At 37.4% G+C, this 26,427-nt stretch overlaps 1 protein-coding gene across 1 annotated transcript; it reads left to right on the top strand.

Annotated features, from left to right (window-relative positions):
• The first annotated feature begins 9,498 nt into the window (after positions 1–9,498).
• LOC147640061 (voltage-dependent chloride channel 1, chloroplastic-like) lies at positions 9,499–11,628 on the top strand. The gene is made up of 5 exons (XM_086822953.1): positions 9,499–10,071; positions 10,155–10,346; positions 10,439–10,645; positions 10,789–10,888; positions 11,004–11,628. The coding sequence occupies exons 1-5, from the start codon at positions 9,601–9,603 to the stop codon at positions 11,039–11,041; spliced, it is 1,008 nt and encodes a 335-aa protein (XP_086679079.1). The 5' UTR covers positions 9,499–9,600; the 3' UTR covers positions 11,042–11,628.
• The last annotated feature ends 14,799 nt before the right edge of the window (positions 11,629–26,427 follow it).

The raw sequence follows: 26,427 nt of genomic DNA, 5'->3' as shown, positions 1-26,427 counted from the left end.
TCTATGCATAAATATTTTAAATATTAAAAGAGGAATTTTTGTCATATTTTAAAATAGGTATATTCATGGTATGTAAATACATGGGTATTTTTATTTATCAAAAGAGGAATTTTCATCATATCTTTAGGAAAATGCATAATAAATTTTGGTATCAAAAAGAGAAAGTTTCATCATATTTTTTGTAGATAATTAGGGCATGTTGATGCCTAGGTCTAATTGGAGAAAATAATATTTTAGTATAATTCTATGTGAATATTTTAAATAAATGATGTATGCATATTTATTAAAAGGATCATTGGAAAAAGAAATATCCTTGTTAAATTCCATTATTCACGAATAGAATTATTTATAGTTCTATTATGTCCAAGGAAGAATGAATTTTTATAATTTTGGATATTTACCCTTATGAATAGAAATCACAATTATTTTATTAGATAAATGAAAAATATCTTTAAGAAATATCTTTAGGAATAAAATCAAGTAATTCCGTGCTAGACCATGACCACATGAGAAAGGTGGGTCAGTAAGATGCCTACCCATCTCTTGAATCAGAAATTAAGCCAAATCTTGTGAGACCATTTCCCATTTCTTTAGTACAAAGAATGGATAACCGGCTGATCTAGAGAAGTTTTCCTTGAGACTCGAAATCGTCTAGAAATAAGCTGGAACTTCGTTGTAATTAATGGATGGATCATCGAGATACGAGATTCGTGATTCTCATTGGGAAAGTCTGGGTTTCGAGAAAAAAAAGAGTCTTGTGAAATCAAACTCAATGGGAAATTCTTACTTACATAGAAACTCTGTTTTTGTAAAGGACCGTCTTATGCCAGAATGCTGGAGGAAGCATTTGGCTTATTGTTTAATCTAAGGAGAGTTACATTACAACAACATCTGGCAAGGAGTGACATCTCTCGTGGGAAAAGTCTACCAATGTCTTGACCAGCCTCTGTACGGTTAAAAATGGTGCACTTCCAGTACGATGGACGAGGGCCAACAAAGCGATCCATCAGTGAAGTGCTAGGACACCTAAGGAGGATCCTAGAGGGTTCTGACCAGGCGATGCATGGGCTCGCGGGGGCTGCTATGACACCCATGCATATGTCGAGAAAGATATTCATGGATTGGCGAGAAATTATTTAAGTGAACTGGAAAACTATGAAATTGGATCTCATTGGTTGATTAGCTAGTCTTCAACGGAGAGTCTGGATGAGACTTGTTTTGTAAAAAAATAGAACTGGAATATTGAGGATTATGATGGAAACACTATGGTTTTATTCTAATTCTTTCTTGAAGATAGTTGAATATGATGGAAACACTATGGTTTTATTCTAATTCTTTCTTTCTTGAAGATAGTTGAATCTGAGAAAAAGGCAATTTCATATTGGGTGTGTAAGTGGTGTGTCTGTTAATATAATTGCATGAGTGCCAGCTAGGGGACCTGGAAACTCTTTTCCCTGGTACCCGGGACAAAATACAACTAATTTTTATAAAGAGGGATCCCACCAATACAATGGTTGGGCGGTTGGATGGGTGGATTCTTACAATATAGTCCAGTTATGTTTAAGTCACGGTAGTTAAAGTAAGTCCCAGGGAGATTCTTGTTCTATGGGAAAGAATCAACGGATAAGTGGGTGTATAAAGTCAAGCACAATGTTGATGGTTCAGTGAGCAAGTATAAGGTAAGATTGGTTGCCAAGGGATATGCGTAGACTTATGGCATAGACTATGAGGAGACATTCAGCGTGGTTACTGTGAGAGTTGTCATTGCTATGACTGGCGAAGGGTTGGTATTTACATCAAATGGATGTAAAGAATGCTTTCTTGCATGGTGATTTGCAAGAAGAAGTGTACATGATGCAGCCACCAGGTTATCACTCTGTGTGCAAGTTACGCAAAGCCTTGTATGGCTTAAAGCAGGCACCCAGAGCATGGTCAAACAAGATCAAGGAGTATCTTGTTACCATTGGATTTCAAATATCCAATGCAAAATTTTCACTATATGTGAAAAAGAAAGATAGAGGGATCATGCTATTAGTCATCTATGTGGATGACTTGATTATCACTGGTGATAGTGATGCAGACATACATGATGTTAGGATGCTTTTGAAGCAGAAGTTTGTGATGAAGGATTTGGGTGAGCTACGGTATTTCTTGGGCATAGAGGTGGTGAGATCACCTCATGGCATTTTGCTATCGCAGAGACAGTGTAGCTTGGACATGTTGTCCAAGTATGGTATGACAGGCTGTAAGCCTATTTCAGTGCCATTGGAGCATAACACAAAGCTTTCCATAGATACAGGTGAGCTTTTGGAGGACCCCACTACATACACATAGTGTGTAGTTTGATGTACATGACCATTACAAGGCCAACAAACTTGAGCTATGTTGTTAGACTTGTGAGTCAATTTATGCAGGCCCCTAGGAAGCCACACTTGGATGCGGCTAGACGGATCCTCACGTACATAAAGTCCACAGTTGATTATGGACTTTTCTATGAGGCTAGTACAAAGATACAGTTGCATGGGTACACAGATGTTGATTGGGCTGGTAGTATTATAGACAGGAGATCTACCAGTGGTTTTATGTTCTCATATTTGGGAGTACTACTGTGATTTGGAGCAATAAGAAGTAGCCAGTTGCCTTGTCGAGTACAGAGGCAGAGTACAGGGTGTTGCTATGGCAGCTTATGAGGTAGCCTAGTTTCAGAAGCTACTTGGTGACATGGGAGAGCCCGTGGATAGGGCAGTTGTCATATATTGTGACAACATGAGCAACATACAATTGGCCAGTAACCCAGTATATCATGTTAGAACGAAGCACATTGAGGTGCATTATCACTTTGTGAGGGAGAAAGTTCTAGTAGCAAGAGAGTAGATCTGGTATATGTCTGCACAAAGGATCAGGTGGCTAACATCTTCATGAAGGCATTGGGCACAAAGAAGCTCCACAAGTTTAGGAGCTTACTTGGAGTGCAGTGTGTGGAGTTGAGCTCGAGGGGGAATGTTGAGATATAGAGCTCAACTAGTGCTACGGCAGACATTGATGACGCCTGGGTGATAGCTTCCGCATCTACACCACTTGCATGGTTGGTGAGATTATGGGTAATATGCGGCTAGTGGGATGACAGGCTATGTGACAGCCATTTTGGATTACTAGAGACTGGCATAGTTATAGCACCATCTCATTTAGTCATGTTCATATTATGGACCGACCCTTGTATGTTGTAGTAGTAGAGTACTAACCCATATAGTGTGTACTCTTATCTTTATGTTATGTTGGTTAAGTAGAGAAGAAGAAGATAGAAGAAAATTCAGCTATCCATCTCTCTCTTGTGTCTTGCTCTCTCTTGTGTGTGTATGTTTGCTTGGTAGGTTTTGAAGCTCTCCCTCTCTCCCACATTCTCTTTATATTCTATCTCAATCATCTTAATTTTAAAATAGGTTTGGCAACCTTTAGACATCATGCATGTCCGATTTATGGACCATCACTTGTTTCAGAAAGACCCTCTACACTTAAGAAGGTGGTGTATAACAAACATCGTCGATTTGTCCCTCCTTCACATCCCAAGTATGTGTCACATGATGTCTCACCACTTGTGATGACAGGTAGAGATTGGTTTGAGGCATGGAGAAGCACTCCCAATCCACCACCAAATGGAATGTCTAGACACTCAATCTTCTTTTGACTTCCATATTGGTGTGACATGAACATCAATCATCTCTTAGATCCCATGCATATCTTCAAGAATGTGGCAAACAAATATTTAGGACCATTTAATTGTTAAAAGAGATACAAAGGGTGCAAGGGATGACTTACAAAACATTGGATTCCTTCAAAGTGCATGGCCAATTGAAAGTGAGAGTGGCAAAATAGTCCTACCAAAGGCACCATGGGTATTAACCAAGAGGGAGCACAATAAGGTGAAAAGTGTGATCGTCTCTTTTCATACACCAATGAGAGTAATGCATTCATTGAAGGGTGCCTTTCACAAATACCAAAAAGAAAGGAGAGGAACAATTACATGGCCTCAAGACACATGATTGGCACAAGATACTACAGGTATATAAATATTTGCTTTTTTATTTTCTCTTTGTGGTACATAATTTATAAGATCATATACTAACTTCCATTTTTTTCTATGCATAGTTTATTTTTCCAATTGCTATAGTTGGTTGTGGAGATAAGAAGGTGAGAGATGCTATTTACAAAATGGGAAGCTTGGTGAGGTATGAATCTTCTCTTCAATTCGCTTATTTGAAATTCTTATGCGCTCACAAGTTATGTATTGGTAAATAGTACACATAATTGCTATGTATGTAGGTACATAACCTTAAAGGAGATAGATCCTACATCCATTGAGATGGCTCATCTCAATGCTATTGAGGTAGTGTGTATGATCGAGGACAACTTTCCTAGAACAATTCTCACTAGCCAATTGCATCTTGTGGTGCATTTGGTTGATGAAGTGGCGTTATGTGGTGTTGTTCATGTTCGATGGATGTTTTTTCTTGAAAGGTTCATGAAAACCTTAAAGGACTTTGTGAGACAAAGAGCAAGGCCAAAAGCAAGCATGGAAAAGGGATGGTTGATGCAAGAGTCTCTTGTGTATATCTCAAAACATTTATCTCGCATAGATCCTTCCATGCTATGATTGTGGAGAAATGAGGAGGATGACCGACTAATCACTAATGTACCTCAGGGAAAAGGAAGGCAACGAAGACTAGATAAAGCATTATGCCACAAGGTGAATACATTCTATATTCTAAATAGTCCCATCATGGAGAAGTGGATTGGGAAATACGAGGATGCAATCAATAGATTAAAGGATTAGAGAAGAGCTTTCAGAAGAGCAAATAGACACTTGCCATTCCCACCTAGCTTGGAACCTCTACCAAATGTGATCAATATAGAATAGCTTCGTATGGCAATATCGATGGCATTGCAAAATGGAGCGATGATCACAAGATAAGAGCATGAGTATGCAAGAGGATATGATCCTCAAGTAAGTACATTATTCGTCTCTATCTCACGTATATACCTTGTTTAATACACTATACTAAATATCATGCTTTTGTTTAATGTTAGTACAAACGATATAATGCAATATGGTCATAGGGAAGGCACTTTCGCACGGAGCATGTGGATACTAAAAGAAACACATTTGATTGTGGTGTGATGACAACTTTTGATCAAGAAAGTCAAGCCAGTGGACATGATACCAATGTCATAGAGGACAATCTTGAGTATTGTGGAACTATTCAAGATATTCTTGAGGTTGGATTTAGAGCATTTAGTCTATTCATCTTTGATGTCAAATGGTTCAAGGTGATATATAGAGGTGCTCAAGCAAACATGAAGAAACATCCAAATGGGTTCTTTCAAATTGATTCCACCAAGTTTTGGAATGATGAGAAAGATACCTTCGTACTACCTCAATACTGTCAACAGGTTAGTAACCCAACCAATCCCAAATTAAATCTTGATGTAGTATAATAAAAGTGTAACCCCTTTGCTTTGTGATATTAGGTTGTGTTTCACGCCAATCGATTGATCCAAAGTGGTGGTATGTTATACAAAGTTTCCCTCGTTCAAAATATATTTTTCAAGATCAAGATGTGGAGGCTGAATCTCTGGATGAGGTGCAAGTACTACCTCAAATCGGCTCATTGGAAGAAGACGATGAAGAAAAAATTTGGATGGGGCCGATAAAGAGCATGAGGAACATCAATCGAAAGAAGATGATGAGTCACCTATCAACAATGTACTTTCGCTGTGGAGCAGTAAAATTTCATTGTTAGGAGCGCTACTCATCAATGAAATTTCATTGTTGCGGAGCAGCGAACGGAATCCCCAACATCTCGACAAAAAAAGCACTGCTAGAAAACGTTGTTATACCCCCGACGTGTTGTAGTGTTGCATTGTAATTACATAACATTGATTACAATGTTTTGTGCTATATAGTTTATTCTTCCCATATGCATTTGCGAGTGTAGAGATCAAAAAGTGCATGAGGCTATCCACAAAATGGGGATAGCGGTGACATATGAAAAAGTAAAATTCTAACATGACTTTATTTTATAGTTGCGCTAGTTTGTAAGGCATGTCATGCTAATTAACTAGACTCAACTCCATCTTACATACATAAGTTCCAAGGAGATCTATCCATCCACTATTGATGCAACCCAAGTAATGGTAGTGGAGGCCGTGTACATGATTGAGGAAAACCTCTTAGAAACTATCCTCACTAGTCAATTACATCTTGTGGTACACTTGATAGATGAAGTGTCAGTGCGTGGTGTTGTGCATACTCGGTGGATGTTCTTCCTTGAGCATTTCATGAAGACCTTGAAGGGTTTTGTTAGGCAAAGAGTTATGCTAGAAGGAAGCATCCATGTAGAGGGTTGTTTAGTACAAGAAGCATATGTCAACATTTCAGAGTATCTCTCTTGAGTGGATCCCACAATGCCACAATTGTGGAGTAATGATGATGATGAGTTATGTTACGATCATAACATGACACAATGCACACTTATTCAAGGTATTATTACACAGATCTTCAACAACAAACCCAAAGACCGATGGTCAAAGATCTGGACAAACGTTCATGAAGCATGTTTTTTCATGATCTCCATTGGCACACTCATATATTCCCTAAGATATTCCATCCAAATAGTCAATTTTGTTAACTCATGGAGCAACACAGAATAATTCTCAGATACAGAAACGAAGATGACACCACCGTATGTCGTGTACACTTTCTTTCTCACTTACATTTCCTTCAATCCCACTTGCCCCATGAAAAGATATTTGTCGTGATTCATACAGTACATGTCTTTTGATGATTATAGAATCACACTTTTATTTTGTAGCATCAACCACTACTTGGAGATGATAACTTTTTACTCCAACTATCTATTCGCATATCACTCTAATACTTAAACATTTCTTTGTTGAATATATTTTTGTATTATTAACCCTAATTGTTAAAAATTTAGACAACACCAAGAAGAGGTAATATTTATCATCGATATTTGGTGAAGTATATTGGACACCCCATCAAAGATTCTCAATGGTTACCTGATCATGCCCTCACTGCGTGTCCATCCTTGATTGTATCTTATGTTCATACTAGCCCAGGATGATTATTTATGATTTTGTGACGAATCAGAACAATTGCTTATCACCCTCAGGGCATGTTATGAGGAGTTAATTCATGGAATATATATTCCCATATTTTTCATTTTTTATGAATTCACATAGACGGGTTTAGATTGGGATGCCTTTCTAAATCCGGGCAATCGGAGTTTACTTTACATGTATGCAAGTGAATCCATACATGCATGGGAGTATTAGTTGCATCGTCTTGATGTTATGAGTTTTGTATGGTTGTTTATATTTTTTAATTAATTTATTAACTAATTTGTAAGTGCTGATCATTAGATTAAATAATGGAGGCAAGCTGGTCATGAATATTTTGAGATTATCAATTTTGAGTGTCAACAAATAATATTTGATTTTATGACAACAAGCACCATTGATTCATTTTGGGCACCATCCATATCTATTGACAATGTATATATTATTTGGGATATGTAAAATTTCCCTTGTGCATATTTAATTTTACAAGATATTTACACATTTATATGGTTCTAGGTTCATATCTATTTTTGTAGTAGATTAGCATGTGCGCTTAATAAAGCACTCTATTTTTGAAATGACCTATTCTTGAAAAAGTTGGCATATTTATAAAAGGACACTATTTTGAGTCCCAAAAGTTATCTTGAGAAATATATTTAAGTACACCAAGAGAAAGCATGGGCTCACTCTTGTGCGGGGATAAATTAGACCAAATCTTGTGTCTTGAGTAATTGTTTATTCTATTTATACTTGATACTTAATATTTTTGCAATCGATTATTTGGGTTCCTGTCAACCTCCCACAACATATTTATATTAAAGTGGTTACATCAAGTGCATTGTTTATTTTGAAGATTTGTCTTGGATGCTTGTGACTAGCAGTCACACTGTTTCACCTATTACAAATCAAGCCTCCCCTAAGTTATAAGCATGTCTTCATTGTCTTGTGTATCAAAGAATTTTTGTGTTTTGATCAATTCTTTGCTTGTATATTTTTTGTTCAATTCATTGCTTATATATGAACACACAAGCAAAGGTCTATTTACATTAAAGTGGTTATACAAAGTGCATTGTTTATTTAGAAGTTTTGTCTTGGAATTCTTGTGACAAGCCCGCACACACTCACCTATTACAAATCAAGCCTCCCCTAAGTTATAAGCGTCTTCATTATCTTGGAATTCTTGTGACAAGCCCTCACACACTCACCTATTACAAATCAAGCCTCCCCTAAGTTATAAGCATCTTCATTATCTTGTGTATTAAAAACTTTTGTGCCTGTGAAAACTTATGTATCTCAACAAATTAATTATCATCATACAAACACATGTTCCCATCACACAAAAACCTCTCTCTCTCTCTCTCTCTCTCTCTCTCAAACTACAATGGGCTTCCCTCTTTCTTGATGTTTGTTTCGTTAGTTTGCTTTGCACACGTTTTCATGTAGCTGGGCTGAAATTTACAACCCTGAACTTTAGAATATTCAAAATTAAAGACCTACAAGGTACCTTGGCATTCATGTGAAACCTATTACTCATAAAATTTTACTTGGTTTGAAACCCAATGTTTTTTTCAAAGCGCAGTATATTAAAGGATAAAATTCAGAGGTAACTACAGAAATGATTTTTTGAAACCCAATTTTTTAAAGGGGTTTTGTTCGAAGACGAAAATGGGTAGTGTACACCCTTTCGAAATTCGGGAATAAGATTGAAAGTAACTCCAAGGGAGGGGAACCGTCAACCGTCAGGAATTGGAAAGCGTCACGATATATCCCTTTGCACGGCCGTGCGTCCGTGCACAGAGAAGGCTGATCGTCGAGAGCATGGCGAGTGGGATTATGGGATATGAGCGCTTCCCGAGGGTGCAAATTGGGAAATGATTCGGAGTGGCAAGGTCTGCATACCCTTTTCACATGCTTGCTCAATTTGTGCGATTTTGCAACTTCCGAAACGGTGGCATTCGTATCTGTTGTGGACGTAGGAGTGGCAACAGCCTTGCACCTCGAGATCAGTTCCCAGGCGTCGTCGTTCCTTTGGCATTCAGAGTATTCGCCGACAACAGTGCACGGATAATCTGGCGACCACCGAGGGGACGTGCAGCAGATGATCGCAGATTGCGGTTCAATGCGCATGATAATATAGAGGTGTGCGTGTCCGTCACCATGCTTGCAGGCACCAGGCCAAGCTTGATTCTGCACGTTAACCACCCTACAGCTGCGAAATTAGCGAAAGTAGCTTTGGTGCATCCTTTAATGAGTGCGAAGCGGTCCGATCAGCAGTCGATCATGCAGTTCACCCACCGCTCTTGCCCTCGTATAAGGATAGCCAAGTCGCCCACCACGTTCAATACAGTGAAGAAGCTTCGGGAAAACGTTCCAGCCGGTTCCTACATTGCCAAGTCGAGTAGTACGTGGCCTACCAGCGCGCCGGAGCGCGCCGGCACAAGGAGGCGTTACGCGGACAATATTATGAGCAACAACAATATCGTAGCGGCGGCCAAAGAGGACGACATGGTGTACAGAAGGACCATCTACGACCACGGGGACTGGAGCAGGCACCGCAGCAACAGCCGCCACAGCCGTCACATGCTGGCCATCGCCACGTCGCGCGTCGTAGCGGGGCTGCTGCCGCCCGTCCTCAAGCTTACGCTGGTCGCGTCGGCCCTCGTCCTCTTCAACGTGTTGGTCGCCGCCTCCTGCCCGCTCCTGTGGTGGGCTCCCGGACTCCTCCACGTGTCCTCGCTGCCCTTCCAACTGGCGGCTCCCGCCGTGGCGCTCCTCCTGGTGTTCCGCACTAACGCCTCCTACGGCCGCTTCGACGAGGCCCGCAAGGCCTGGGCCTCCATCGTCAACCGCAGCCGCGACATGGCAAGGCAGGCCGTTACCTTCCTCCGCCACCCCGCCGACGCCGCCAAGCTGCAAGATCTCCTGCGATACCTCGTGAGTGTGGTTGAATTAATGCAGCTTTTAAAGAATCAAGTAGATAATTCGATCGCATCATGTACGTGAATTTTTGGTTGCAGGTTGTCTTCCCTTATTGCTTGAAAGACCACCTAACCCGTGAGGATGACCTGAATGAAGAATTGAGTGAGATAATAGACGAAGCAGACCTCCAAGGGGTCATGAGCTCACCTCATAGACCCAATTACGTTCTGCAAACAATGACTCAGATAATCCACAACTCACATTTAAGTGACATGCAGAAAGCTCTACTGGTTTGTCCTACCCGCACACTTTAGTGTACTGAATAATTAACGAGCTACATCTAATCTCATATTCTTAACCTCGAATGTAATTATTTCACCAGGATTCCAACGTGACAAACTTGCATGATAACGTAGGCGGATGTGAACGCATCTTTACGACGCCCATCCCTGTATCTTACACACGGTTAACGTCAAGGATTTTAGTGATCTGGCATCTACTACTTCCACTGGCACTTTGGGATCAATGCACCTGGGTTACCATTCCAGCAACCTTTTTAAGCGCGGCTGCCCTCTTTTGTATCGAAGAGGCAAGATTGTTAGCAAACAAGATTTGATTATCATCACTTATAATTAGCTTTAATACATCGGTGGCATACTGTGCTCTTAACATCGAATCATCAACAATTAGGGTATAAAAGGTTTGACCATTCGATTTTCATATTTAAATCAGGTCGGAGTGTTGATAGAGGAGCCATTTTCTATTTTGCCACTCGGCAGTATATGCAACACAATTCGTGAAAACGTCGAAACTATTATCCACCAACAAAGAGGTAGGCCTCTACTTACTCTCTGTCTCTCTTCTCCACAGTAGAATATATTAAACTAGTACAATATCCTGTACTCATATTTGCGTGACTAAAGCTGAACTTACGAATTAATCTGCAGAACTGAACGAGAAGCCAAGGTTCTTGAAGAATGAATGATGGTTACTACGTCCTTGAAGCCAAGGCCCAATTTCTCGACATAGCTTTATCAAACACACGTCTTGTAGGACCGTGGACTCTTTGATAGGCGTTTACAGTAGTATATACAGCAACGACCCTGGCACCAAGAAAGAACCTCGTGACCACTTTGGAAGTATAGAGTACCGCATTCATGTATCACAGAGAAAAAAAATTTTGATGCTAATACATGCAACTCATGTGATCTTGCTTGTGACTATATTAATGAAAACTAGTACGTGACGGTGCCTTGCCGCGGCATAAAGTTTTTGTTTGTATGCATATTATCGGCATACATATGTATGTGCTTACTCAAGTGTGCATGTGTGTATGCATCTAGTTACCTACCAGTGCCCAATACCAAAAAACAAAAAAAGATCAATATAAAAAAATAGAATAGTAAAAGCAGCGAGAATCAATTAATCGATCAGCTAGTGATCAATAGAAAAGCCAAGCTTCTACTTCCTAGAGCCATCAACCACGGGCAATGTATGACGTCGCCACGTAACATGGTACGATGGCGACACATCTCCAGTACATTGATGATAAAGTGTGGAAGTCTTCTTCTTTCGTGGATATCATATGTATATTCTCTTAGGCCCATATATTCTCTCTATAGAACTCTCTCTACAATCAAAGGCAATGGTCTAATAAATGAAAAGTTTCTAGCTTAGCCAGCCTGGCATATCACTATAATAAACTCTATTTATGTGCACACAATAAAGTATTAAACATGCAAAAATCATTATTCTATTCACATTTTCCTTACAAATTATCATATGTATATTCTCTTAGGCCCATATATTCTCTCTATAGAACTCTCTCTACAATCAAAGGCAATGGTCTAATAAATGAAAAGTTTCTAGCTTAGCCAGCCTGGCATATCACTATAATAAACTCTATTTATGTGCACACAATAAAGTATTAAACATGCAAAAATCATTATTCTATTCACATTTTCCTTACAAATTATCAATATTAAAACATTCAATGAGACATAAAGAGATATAGAAAGTATTCTAATGTGCAGTCTCTACTCTCTCTCTCTCTCTCTCTCTCTCTCTCTCATCTAACCAAACATATCAACATAATTAAATCTATTTATCTATGGATCACATATTAACTACAAACACACAAATAAATAGAGAGAGAAAGGGCTACAATAAAACTAACCTCAAGTAAAAGAGAGAATGATATTCAAAACCACCAACTTTGCTGGCTACTATCAACCTTGTGCTTGCCTCTACACAATCACACATAGAAAACAAACTTATAGTCTCTCTCTTTCTCTCCCTCTCTCTCTTTCTCTCCCTCTCTCTCTATTTCTCTCACACTGTCCCAGTTACGTTTCATACCAAAAGTTCCCAGAAAAAGGTAAGAGTAAGTATTTATGCGTGTGTGTGTGTGTGTGTGTGTGTGTGCATGCGTGCATGCGTGCATGGATGTGCATGCGTGCATGCGTGTGTGCGTGCGTGGATGTGCATGCGTGCATGCGTGTGTGCATGCGTACGTGCATGCATGTGTGTGTGAGTGCATCGTGTGTGCATGCATACGTGCATGCGTGTGTGTGTGTGTGTGTGTGTGTGTGTGTGTGTGTGTGTGTGTGTGTGTGTGTGTGTGTTGCTAGTTTAAAATATATACAATATCCACCACAGATGAATAGACAAAACTATTCATGAAGCCATACCGTCTTGATTTAAAGAAATGTTATACATGAAACAAGTTCGACTATGAGTCATGTACATTTTAGGGTCAATGATGTGACAAGTTTCATCTAGTGGAAATAAAATTCAATATGTGTGTGTGTGTGTGTGTGTGTGTGTGTGTTGCTAGTTTAAAATATATACAATATCCACAGATGAATAGACAAAACTATTCATGAAGCCATACCACCTTGATTTAAAGAAATGTTATACATGAAACAAGTTCAACTATGAGTCATGTACATTTTAGGGTCAATGATGTGACAAGTTGCATCTAGTGGAAATAAAATTCAAATAGCAAGGGAAGCCATAAGAGAAGAGAAGATAGGTCTTGATACCTGCATCCATACAAATAGACAAAACATTTTGTTAGCCTGAATGTGTAATACAGGTGTCAATGTACCTATCCATATGTTATAGATATCACCCTATTTTGATATATTATACATGCATCTCAATGTCTTGAGATCACCTAAAACCAAGAAAATTAAGATGGTATTAATTACAATAAATACATTGTGAATGCATCATTTCATAAACAATCGTTGGTTTAGTACTTGCCATGTGCCATTCAATTGAGAAAATTCCAATATCTTCTACAAAGAATGCTTTTCTACAATGATTTTTGGAATATTGGTTTGGTGGAAAACCCAATAAAGCACATCATGATCTTCTCCATTTACCTATGATTAAGGCACTTTAATTATTACATGGGTGATAAATAAATAACAAAAATAACATGAGAAACCAACATACCCCAAATGATCCAAGCCACCAAATATTATTTTTTGATTGCACACTAAAGTACCTAGGATCATTGTTACTAATTTTTGTATCAAGAGCTTCATTCATCTATTCATCAATGTAATGGTTACTCTTTCGGCCTTTTTCTATTTGATCACTTTGTATTCATCAAGATTTATCACAAATTTGAGTACTCCTCCTTGTCTCTCGAGTGTTATAGAAAAATATTCATCATTACTTTTTGTATTGATTGAAGATCGAAGAATATGTTATTGGATTGATCATACTTCAGTTCATCTAATTTTAATGTGTAAATGGCCTTAATGTGGAATGGATGACCAATGAATCTAGCAATTCTTTCATTTAATGCAATGCGTTCTTTTGCAATGCCATAAGGTTTTGGCAAAATCATTCTTTGATATTGTTTCCTTTATGCTTTGTATGTATAAGTTTAAAAAAATTTTAGTATCCTTTTCTACCAATACCAACATCATCTTTAAAAAAAATTATATCAAGAGTAGAGACTTAATTCTAAGTTATAAAGTCTTCAATAATTGTTTGCCAAAGTTGTAGAAGATAAATTCTGAGTTATAAAGTCTTCAATAATTGTTTGCCACCAAAGTTATAGAAGATAAAAGCATTGAATATTATTTGGCGACTCCTATTGGTTTCTTGGTTTCCTTTTCAGGATGCAACCATGACCTAAATAAAACACATTTTGATATTTATTTAATACAAATATAGTGTTTCAGAAAGATGAATAGTTTATAAATAGAGAACTCACTTACCTTGTTGTTTGGATCCGTTTTTTCATCCATCCACTGTTTGGATTAAGGTTTTCAATATTGTTCAAGTTTCTCAATCTTGTTCTTATGTCAATGCTCGTTTGCTTCTTTTGGGCTTGTTCCAACTTTGTTTCAAGTTTCTTAATAGTCTCATCTTGAGACTTGATCCTTTCTATCAGCTTCTCATGGCTTCGAATTAGCATACTATGAAGAACCCTCTGCTCTTACTGTGTTATATGATTGACATCTTTATAAACTTGTGTTGATGAACCGAGAGTATTACAATACCCAAGAAAGCCTTGTGGCCATCTTTCATATATCTTATCAACAATGAAATAAGATTTTGAATGGAGGTGAGCTTAAAGTAAAAGGTTGCTTTGGATATAGTTGTCCATCATACCATAAATCAATATTCATTGATCCTGCCTGTCTCATATTATCCTTATCTTTACTACTTATTTGAATGGGCTTATTCTTATTTTGCAATGGCTCATACTCACTCTCGAGCTCAACATGCAAATGATGGAGTTTTTGTTTGAGTGACATGGTTGCATCGAGAAAATTGGATTACTAAGAACAAAATGACATACACTGTGCAACCAACTAATCTTAAATAAAAATCCAAAATAAGATGCATATGTTACCATACACTTCTTTAACAAATAAGAAATCAATTGATTTCGAGATGGAAGAATAACTTGATTCATGTGAGAGTCCAAAGGCATATGAAGAACTAAAGAAATCCTTGCAAACTAGGGAAAAACTTTTATTACTTCGAATAGATTTATGTGAGAATCCATATATAGATGTTAATGTGCATGTGTGTGTGAGAAAGATAGAGAGAGTAAAGCATATAAGGTGTGCAAGGAGAGTGGGGGGATGACCAAGGATGAAAATTTTATGAGAGTTAGTGTATCAAGTTGACATGTGTACCGGCATGCAAAGTGAGGAAAGTGGGACCTATTTTGACATGAGGAAGGAGGAGGATGCAAGGATGTGGGAGGAAGGGGACATTTTCGAGGGACATGGATCACAACATTAGGGACCTTGATAAAGAAGTGATGATGAAGGAGACTTTTTTGAGAGACATTGGTAGAGGGGGGAGGAAGGGGACTAATTCAAGAGACATGGAAAGAGGGGGAGATAGGGGGACATGGGAAGAGGAGGGGGGATATCCGAGGGTAGGGAGACTTGATAAAGAAGTGATGATGAAGAGTGCTGGTAAGGTATTATATTGGAGGTCCATGGGGCCGGTAAGGTATTATATTGGAGGTCCATGGGACTAACATATTGTATTATTATTTTTTTGAGACCTTGGGGGGGATGAGCACCAATACCACTCATCAACAGATGGTATGAGGCTACAAGAAGTTATCAAGGAGAAGCAAGGAAGAACTCTTCTAAAGATTTGTCAGCTCCAAATGTAAGAGTATACAATGTATTGTGTATACAAGAGAGCACTCACACAAGAAGTAAGATCTTTCACAGCACAAAACTTTAAAACTCAAATTAGACATAAAAGAGAGAGCAAATAATATTGTATTAAAACATAGATGATAAAGCCCTAAACCTATGTGCTTTTATGAAGGGAACCTAGATTACTAAGATGAAAGTTGTATGCTCGTTGAAGCTAGGGAGTAAACTCGCAGTGATGACTAATGTGAATTCTAGAGTTGGTTGTGTATCCATATAGGTCTAGGGTAGTCATGACATGACCGCATTGGTCTCTCCATAGTCATAGTCGGTGTCACCATCCACACCATGGTGTAGACTCAACTTATAAAGATATACTAATAGAAATTCCTATGGCCATTCAGGCTTATCTTAGGCCTCATTCTCCCACAATGTCACAATAGGGGGTCCAAGAGTAAAGTCTACCCTACTACTGTTATAAGATAATAGTCCATAATGGTCTAGTGTGCAGCAGCATGTGGCCTATTTGTTGGTAGTGTGCCAAATCTAATCCAAGTTGTCTCTAAACCATCTGGTCTCCTCCTAAGCCACTATCTTGTGTAAATACATGGATGTTGGTGGCAGTGCCTGGGCTACTTCTCATAATGGGGTCCATACAAACATGAGCTAGTCACGGTGCTTAGATAACAATATAAAATGTGGGTGGAGAATTGATATCCAAACCCCCCCCTCATAAGGTGAACTACCTCTATGATTCGATGCTGAGTCAATGAAGATGCCACTCTATCTGGTCCATGCTAATAAGAGTCTTTTTGAAGATGTTTTCACAAATCTCTATCGTCTTGGCCTGCTTGAACATGAGAAGCTCACGTTGAATCTCAATGGCCATACAAATATGGTTGTCACATTGTAGCATCATAGCATTTCATTGTAGCATTATAGGTTGTTTCTGCACGACCTATAGAGTCATCCTTAGCCATAATGCCTCACACGATGCAAAGCATGCAATACTTAACCTTTGTCGATAAAGTGAAATAATGGACTACAATTGATCTAAGAAATGCATCCCAAACCAACAAAAAAGTAACCAGGTTACTTGTGCGTCTAAATCACCCACCCAATATGAGTGCCCACAACATAGGTGATGATCTACCTTAGATGTATCTCAACACATGCATACATTATTCAGATGTATCTCAACACACGCTAATGATTCTCTTGGGGCTTGTTCGAGAACTTGCTCAAAACACCAATAACAAACTGATGTCGTTTAGTATTACACAAGAAGATAAGGATATGTATAAGGTCTCATCCACCACCCCACAGGGATTGAAGTGTCTTCAATGAACAACGTTTAGACCAACCTTTATTGGGGTACCAAGCAACCTTGCATTCAATCATGTTAAATACATTGAGTACCTCAACTACATATTCTACTAAACCTCAATCCCCAAACAATAATGCATACCCCAAGATCAATTGTTTCAAACAATAATGTATAAGCCCAAGATTAATCATGTGAAATAATAATGCATAAGCCCAAGATCAATCATCTGAAATAATAATTCATAAGACCAAGAACAATCATCTCAAATTTTGCACTAAGCATCTATTATGTCTATGAAGATATTTTTTGGGTAATCCCCTATCAAGATGGTCATCTACATAGAGAATAATGACCACATACTTTCCTTGCTCACAAAATACATGGTAATTTACATCTGAAGGTTTGTGTAAGAGACCAATAGTCATAAAAATAAGCATCGATCCTTTGGTACCATGGTCATGGTGTTTGTTTTAGCCCGTAGAGTGCCTTTCCTAACCTATAAACTTTGTTTTTAGAATCGAAAACCATGAAAGTTGGTGCTAGCCCTCCTTGAGGTGACCCTTGAGGAAAAATGATTTTACATCTATTTGGAGAATAGGCCACCCCACATCTTTTATGTCTTGATATTAAATGTTTTGAGTAATATTTTTTAATATGTAAATGATTCTAGATTTAATCAATATTTTATTTTAGAATATATATAATATAAATATGATTTTTTATGAAAGTAACAAATACTAAATATCAATTTAATCGATATTTTAGAAGGTATATAATATAAATATGATTTTTTAATGAAAGTAATATATACTAGATTTTTTTTTTTGTAGAACTATGACTGAACAAGAAGTTGACCCTAATGTGAATCAAGTTGAAGCTAAATGAATAATGGAAGAAGATTTCCAAGAACTTGGCCATTAAACAAACTTCAAGTTGTTAGATAGTCCAGATGACTCGATGCATATACAAGCCTCCTCTTTCTTTGAAAAAGATGTCATGGATTGCCAACATGTAGCCAAGTTCTTTTGAAGAGGTTTATCTAGATAAAGCTATTCCAAATCATAAACAACTTTCTATTTAACTTGTTCAACAAATTTGTGTACATGACATCCTTAGGTACATAGTTAATTGGAATAATAAGCTAAGCAATGCAGGCACAGCACCACAGACCCAACCGTTCGCACACAAGCACGAAGAAACAATAGGGCAACAAAATGAAATGTGTTTATTGTGACAAAAGCTCATCAAGTAATGGTATAACTGGTAACTCAAGGAGTGAAACACTCGCTCTCTAATGTCAATAGAAGCGTATAATATTTGTTAAAAGAAATTCATCAACTTTAAGAAAGAGTTATAAAGCTTGAAGCTAAGAATGAGAGATTAAAAAGATGACGTTTTAATGATGATTTTGATCTTGTAAATCTGGATGACCTTCTCATGAGTGAAATATTAAAGAGATCAGCATAATACCCAATATGAGACATCCAAAAGAACCTATTACAACTCATAATGATATAACTCAAAATGAAGAGGTAGCCAATGTAGATAAATAAGTATTCTATTGTAACTGACGAACACTATACAAAAGATTTTTTATGTTAACCTCATAGTTTTGATGTTAACCATATGTTTTATATTAACCTCATATTTTTGATGTATATCATTTATGGCTTTACATATGTAACATTTGATGGTTTGAAAATATAAATCTATGTGAATTGTGAAATCTTTTGCTCAATCCTCTTCAATGAGGACAAGAACAAGATCATCAACTTCCTTCATTTCACTATACTTTGACTCTAACTCAAATTCACCATCATACATTTTTCGATATTGCTTCATGTGTTATCCTCCAAAAGCGCGAGAACGGGGACAGTTGTATCACCCTAAGGCACTATAGTCAAATTTGGTAAAAGGCTTAACCTTATTGGCTTCTTGACATTGTCACCTTGTGATGCACATAAAGGTATTATTTGAGCATTATCCAAGATGTATATATCAAAGAATACATACAAAGGTTTGCAGCTTGAGATGCCTTTAATCTATAATTGCGACTTTTCGAATGAATGAAGTAAAATACATACCAATTTCTTTCACATCTTCGTGACAATGCTGAAACCAATAGTACTCATGTGCTAATGAATTAAAGTTCAACTAATTAACATCCAAATTCCTTCCACCACATTGGCATAGACATTTTAGACACAGCTTTAATATGCCACAAGTCTCCAAACATACCCTCTCTATTTGCATATCTTACATGTTGCATAAATGCATTTTTACCTTGATCACCACTACAAACCATTTTAAATTCTGTCATGAATTTTGCATTATTTGCTTGTTGATAAAGATGATATTTTGAATCCAAAACCAATGCTGCACCATGCAATGGCATATACATTTGTTTCCACCTAAAGTTTGTTTCTTGTTGCGATATCATTGATCTCTCTCTTTGAGAAAAAGCTTGAGTATCCTTTACTTATTGAATAGCATCAAAAAATATCTTATATAATTTATTGATAAAATTATCTTTAGCAATTAAGCTTAAATGTCTTCGCTGCATTATTTGCTTATTGATAAAGATGATATTTTGAATCCAAAACAAATGTTGCACCATGCAATGGCATATGCATTTGTTTCCACCTGCTTGTTACGCTATCATTGATCTCTCTCTTTGAGAAAAAGCTTGAGTATCCTTTACTTCTTGAATAGCATCAAAAACATCCAATATAATTTACCAATAAAAATTTCTTTAGCAACCACGCTTAAGCACATTATAAATGGCTTCACCACATCAACAATTTTATCCACATTTTTCCAAAAGTTTATGCTATGAACAAGAGAAGCAGACTTCCTTGGACGTTCTACATGTTTTGGATTCTTTTCCATTCATATTTCCTACCTTCGATCTGCCCACTATTTCTCCTAAACTCACCTTCACTCTTCCCAAATACTCCAAAACATAAAAAGCCATAGCAAACCTTATGGCACAAAAATTTGGAAGGTATAACTAAGAGTGTGCACGAAATAATGCATGTGTAAATTGATGCTCTTTGATAAATTGTGCTACAAAATTTGCATCCACCAAAGTAGATTGTATTAATGTGAATGTCCCAATATCCTTAAGGAGAAAATTAATCATATGAGCTACACATGGAACCCATGTTATCTTTGGATACTTTGTCATTACACTCTGTCTTGCTACTTTGTTATTTGATGCATTATTTGAAATATTGCAATTACATATTTACTACCACCCACACCAGCGACGATGATCAAGCATTCATAAACCTTCCCAATATAATCAGCACTTTTTCCTCTCAGTGATGGGTCAATCAAAGGCTTTGCTTGATTATTTTCCATCCATCTATTGCAACAATACATCCATATGTGGACACATAATCAAATATTGTTCTTCTCAAAGTTTGTGCCATTTAATTTTTTATTTATCTAAATACTATGTGCGCATCTTACTAATATAATCTAGCAAAATAAAACCACCTTTTGTTGTTAATATCAATGCATCTTGAAAAAAAGGATTACGAATTGCATTGAATGGAATACCACAAGCTACAAAGGCTTGAGTCCATTTCAAATGCAATTCCAAGTTTCCTTGCCACACAAAACCTTCTTTCAATTTACTTTGACTGTCAGGTTTTTTTGCACTCACCACTTTTTCTTGAATCCTTACTCCATTATCATACTAGAGAGCTTCATAGTAATGGGGTGTGGAGGATGTGAGAGGATGTGAGAGAGACCCTGTAATCAATCCTATCTAAGTATACATCCATAAGCAATGCAAAGGCTTAGAAGAGATTATGCAAGAGAGTAACTAGGTGCAAAATAAAACACATAATTTTTTTATAGTTTCTAAAAATAATGATTGTTTAATAATCCCAAGGCTAACGTGCTAAATAAAGGTCAATTAATTTTCTATTTTTGGGATTTGTGCAGAGATTTTATCCCTTCTCAAAAAATCAATCCAATACTCAAACTTTAATCTAATTTATATCCCCCTACAAAAAAGAGTTCATTTGGGCTATTAAATGTTTTTTGGTCACATAGCCTTAATAAAATCCTATCCTAAGGTGTAGGTAGGTTTATCAAGGATAATACATACTAATTAAACTGAGAATTATTAATTTATTTACTCAATTTTGATTTAAAATGATAAAACTCAATTCTTATTATGCAGGACATGGTAAGAAAAATAACAATATTTGAATATAAGAGTTGACAGTACCTTTTTGCCTAGCTTTGGGGGTTTATTTATTTACTCAATTTTGATTTAAAATGATAAAACTCAATTCTTATTATGCAGGACATGGTAAGAAAAATAACAATATTTGAATATAAGAGTTGACAGTACCTTTTTGCCTAGCTTTGGGGGTTGGAGTAGAGCCCAAAGATGAATTAGATGTGCTGCATAGCTCCCTAAAAGTCCAAGATTTTTATAGCTTCCCTAGGTGATGCAATACCTCCCAAGACATTGTGGATGTGTAATTGAGGTACCCAAAGTGAAAAATCATGATTGTACTAGGTAAAACTGAAGTGTAGACACTAAAATTGATGCAAAGTACTCTCTCTTCTCCTCATAAAAAATGTGTATATTTCTAGAGGGAAAGGGGGTCTTTATATACTTGAAAAAGATGGTTGGCACTACACATACTCCCCTAGTTAACTCATGGTTGGTAGCCCACCATATCTCATGCAACTTGAGCTAACTACGCATGCAAACATCCATTTCTCATGTAGCTACCTCTACCTCATGCAACTAGCTCTTACAAACTAGCCCTTCTCATGCATGGCTCACCCCAACTATTAGTTTCCACACTTATCTCTTTATTTATTTAATTTCCTTGGTCTCAAAATTTAACCTTAGCCTATTGACCTTACCCATTTAACCTTAAGCAATTTAATGTACACATTCCAATTTACAATTGCCAAGGCTAATATTTTCCACTCATACATAGGTTTAATTTTTAATGTACAAAGGGAATATTTTACTATCATTTTTTCTCTTTAATTTACTTATTAAATTTTTCTCATTTTTTAAAAGGTTTTTTTTCTCTTTAGCCCAATTAATGTATTGGGGATACACATGTGCATATTAGGAGGGTCCCAATAAAATTGCGCACTCACCACCTTAATCAAAATTCACTTAACATTAATCGTGATCATTTTTGTAATTTTATTTTCTCTGGGTCTTGAGCTTTCCTCATTAATTCAATAGTTCTCTCTATATATATTCATCGTCTCTCTCTAGAATATACACCATAAAAGTAATACATGGTAAGAGGTATCTTAGAGCCAAAGTCACATATCCTTTTCCACTATCATTTGTAGATTTCCTGCTAGATACAATAGCAAATCATAACATGTACTCGTTTCTTAATGGATCCAATGGGAATGCAATCAAGTACTTATGGATCCAGAAGATCAAGAGAATATCTTCCTTTGTGACTAAATGGGGAGTGTTTGCTTCTAATGTGATGACATTCAACTTAAAGAATGCTAAAGCCTTCGAGTAGTTAAAGCTGATGTTGATGGTGGTGGCACCCATTGTTCAAGTGTTGGATTGGTCTAAGCCTTTCCATTTGTTTATAAATTATTTAGATGTGGCCATAGGTTGTGCTTTGATGAAAGAATCTAAGGAAGAATGGTTTCGGCCTATCAATTATACTAGCTTTTCTCTCTCGGGAAGAGAAAATTTATTCTACCTGAAAGAGAGGCTCTTGGGATGATTCAAAGATAAAAATTAGGAGGGACTACATCAGGAGATCCAAAGGCTTACAGAGTAGATTAGGAACTTGAACCTTGCTGTGCAAGGTATTCAAAATCAAGTTAGAAGACCACACGCTGATAGACCATTAAGAAACAGGATGGAGAATTTTCAGTGTTTTAACTATGGGGAAAGGGGACATATTGCTCCACAGTGTACCCAACCAAGGAGGGAACTTGGGGGTATATATCCAATAATTCAGAGGCCTGAAGGAAATAGGGGAGTTGGAAATAGAGAGGTGAACAATGGGGTTCAAGCACAGGTGCCACCATAAGGTCCTTTAGGAAATGAACATATGTTGGAAACCATTGAAGAAGACGTAGAGAAAGATGAGGCAACCATGTTAGCAAATGAGAGAACTAGGTTACAAAGATATGAATTAGAGGGAGCTGGTAAGGAGACTAGGGCAAAAAAGAAAAGAGAGAAAGGGAAGGCACCCATGGAGAAGCGTGAGTCTAGTAAGCAGAGGAGAGAAAGGGAAGGCACCCATGGAGAAGCCTGATCTATTTTCTTTGAGGAAGCATAGGAGAATAATCATTGGCTATGCAAGATGAGCTGCACGACTCAATTCTTAAAAATGACACTTAGTATTTTACTGATTTGTCTTATGGTAAAAGGCCATTGCTACGAAGCGGTTTATAAGCATAAGCGTAAAGCTAACTGTAGCATTAAGATTTTTATAAAAGCCAAGGCTTATTGCTGCAAGACCTTTGTATCCACATCTTGTATGACTACGATCAGGTGTATTATTGTATTGGCAGTGCATCACAGTTGGAATGTACGTTAATTAGATATTGAGACCACCTTTTTGAATGGTGACTTGCATGAGAAGGTTTATGTATCTCAGCCTCATGGTTTTGTTGAGGAAGGGGTAGGAATCTAAAGTATACAAGTTAAGAAAAGCTTTATATGGCCTTCAGCAGACTTCCAAAGCATGGTATTAGATGATGAATGCCTACTTGGTTGTAAATGGTTTTTGGAATAGTCCAACTGAGAATACGCTCTATGTAAAGAGAAGTAAAGATTGTTTTTTGGTCATTGTTTTTATATGTTAATGACATGCTACTCAAAGCCCTAATGAGGAGAAGATTTTACCTTCAAGGCTAAATTACATGTGTTATTTGAGATGATAGATTTGGGCTCTTTGCATTATTATTTGAGCATATAGTTTATGCAATAAGATGATGGTATTATGATGTTGTAGTCAAAGTACATACAAAGGATGCTTACACGGTTTAATCTTAAAGACTATAAGTCTGTTGCTATGCTAGTAGAGACAAATGGTAGGCTTAGTCTCTAGGATACAGGTAGGTCTCTTGGATTATTCTATGGTAAGGGGGGTGATGTTTAGCTACATGATTTTCATGATTCCAATTTGATTAGATGTTATGACATGTGAGAATCCACTAGTGGCTTTTTCTTTCACCTTGGTGATTCATGTAGGTCATGGCTTAAAGAAGCAACCGATAGTGGTCACTTTGAGCTATGAAGTTGAGTGTGGGGCACTTTTATAGAGTGACTGTGGAGTGTGTATAGCTTAGACACCTGTTGGTAGATCTTGGTGTTAGACAACAATCCCCTACCTTCATCTTCCATAGGTGGCAAGCCTATGCCCATAGCTTACAGCAGTAAACCCTAAGGTACCTTTAGCCTGTAGTAAGCCCTAAGGTACCTTTGATCACCTTTGTGCCAGTAGGACACAAAGGTACTTTTGAATAATTAAAAGTATTGCACAAGACTTTGAATAATATACCTAACAAAGGAGTGAAGAGCCTATTAATGAGCTATGATGTATGAGGTTTCCTATGTATGGAATAAAAAAGAGTGAATATAGCTTTGTTGTTTTTTTCTTGAGCCGAGTCAATTTGGCATAGACTTGCCCACTATTAAACTTGAAAGGCCAAACCCTTATGTCACTAGTTTTGATAGAAAGACCTAATGGAGTCTATTAATGATGTATGAGGTTGTCAGGGTATGGATAATGGAATTAAAAAATGTGGAACTGAAGGGATGGTTTTTTTTTTGGATCAATAGTAATATATGTATTAACCAGAAAAAGCCAAATACACCAGTAAATCAATTACATCAAAAAGTTACTCAATCTCTCTACATTTCTCTTTTCACATCATTTAACAACTTACAAAGTAAAACCCATCTTTCATCTTCGAGCAGAAAACTAGACTATCCCCAAGAAATTTGGTACCCTAGTAGTATGCATGCTTCCATCGTAGCTTCTGTAGTACACCCCCTTGGGGTCTATTTTTCAAAAATTCCCCCTTTCTTAGACCATATTTTAAATGTGGGCCTGGTCCCAAGTGGATTCTCTATGAATGCAACAAAGGTGTGATCAATTTGTTTCTCCTTGTGATACCACCTTTTGGTCCTAGGACCAAATCTAGGTAATCTGGCTTTGCCTTCTTCAATATAATGTACTTGCAAAATAAGTCATCGGTTAGGAAAACCCCCAATATGTTTGAGACTTCCCCAGAGAGAGGCATGAATTAGTGGATGCTCATCTGCAGTTTCATCAGAAGCTGGTCCAGGCCCTGAATTCTCAGTTTATTCACATTAATCACAGACCAACTCATACTAATACATTTGTGCATTACAATTGCCACATCAACACCAACCAAAGAAGCATTCTAAAACACAATAGCATTTCTCGAAGACCAAATTTCCCACAAACAACATGCTTTGAGAATGTTGAATAAGAAACATGTAGCTTCATCATTAAATGCCCATTTTCCAAGTAACAAGTCCTCCCAGTAGTTCTAGATTCCTAGACCCTGCCCAACCCATTTCCCAATTCTTCCCCAAGCTCCCCTGATGGCTGGGCAGTCCCAAAAAGCATGTTTGCCATCCTCTAGTGCAGTTTTACATCTAGGGCAGCTTCCATTAGTGAAGTTTTTGTGTAGCAATTTAGATCAAATGGGTAGTGCCCACATACAAACCCTCCACAAAAACACATGAAGTTCCACCTCTTTTTCCAATTATCAGATCCCTAGCTCACTCTCCAAATTTTCTTGCAGTAGTCAACATTGTTCTCTCCCCTTCTCAACTCTATATATAACTCTCTTGTTTTGCCATTTGCTAACTTGACTCCATTGACCCATGCCCAATCCTTAATCCAACAAGTCTCCCCCACAACTGTAGAACACCATCCATTTTGTAGCTGATTCATCACAAGGGTCACCAAGTCTCTTTCCCTCCCAGTTAAATGAAACCTCCAGGTTAATTGATCTATATCCTTCCACCCAAACACAGACCAATCTCAGCAGTCATTTAGTCTTTTTAATCCTTAATGATTTAATCTCTTAGCAAAGTGGTATAGTAATCCTAGGAGAGGGTTAAATTTGTGGGTCCACCAGATCCCTAAACTAAGCATAGAGTACCAATCACTCTGCATTCCCCATCCCAAATCATCAAGTTCAAGCCCTCTTTCCATCTTTTACATAGTAGCTTACAAAAAGGAGACCCAATCAACTTAAGAGGGGTAAAAGAGAACAATTTATCTCTCCATCCGAAGCCCATCCACATGCCTTTAGCATGAACCAGTTCTCTAACCATCATTGTCCAGGGTTCCTTTTGCATCAAACATTTGGGCAGCACAACAG

Source organism: Cibotium barometz, chromosome 3 (assembly GCF_041138505.1).
Source record: "Cibotium barometz isolate CiBa-2024 chromosome 3, ASM4113850v1, whole genome shotgun sequence".
NCBI classification, from domain to species: domain Eukaryota; kingdom Viridiplantae; phylum Streptophyta; class Polypodiopsida; order Cyatheales; family Cibotiaceae; genus Cibotium; species Cibotium barometz.
The sequence above is the reverse complement of the archived record's forward strand: the minus strand, read 5'-3'. Positions and strand labels throughout refer to the sequence as shown.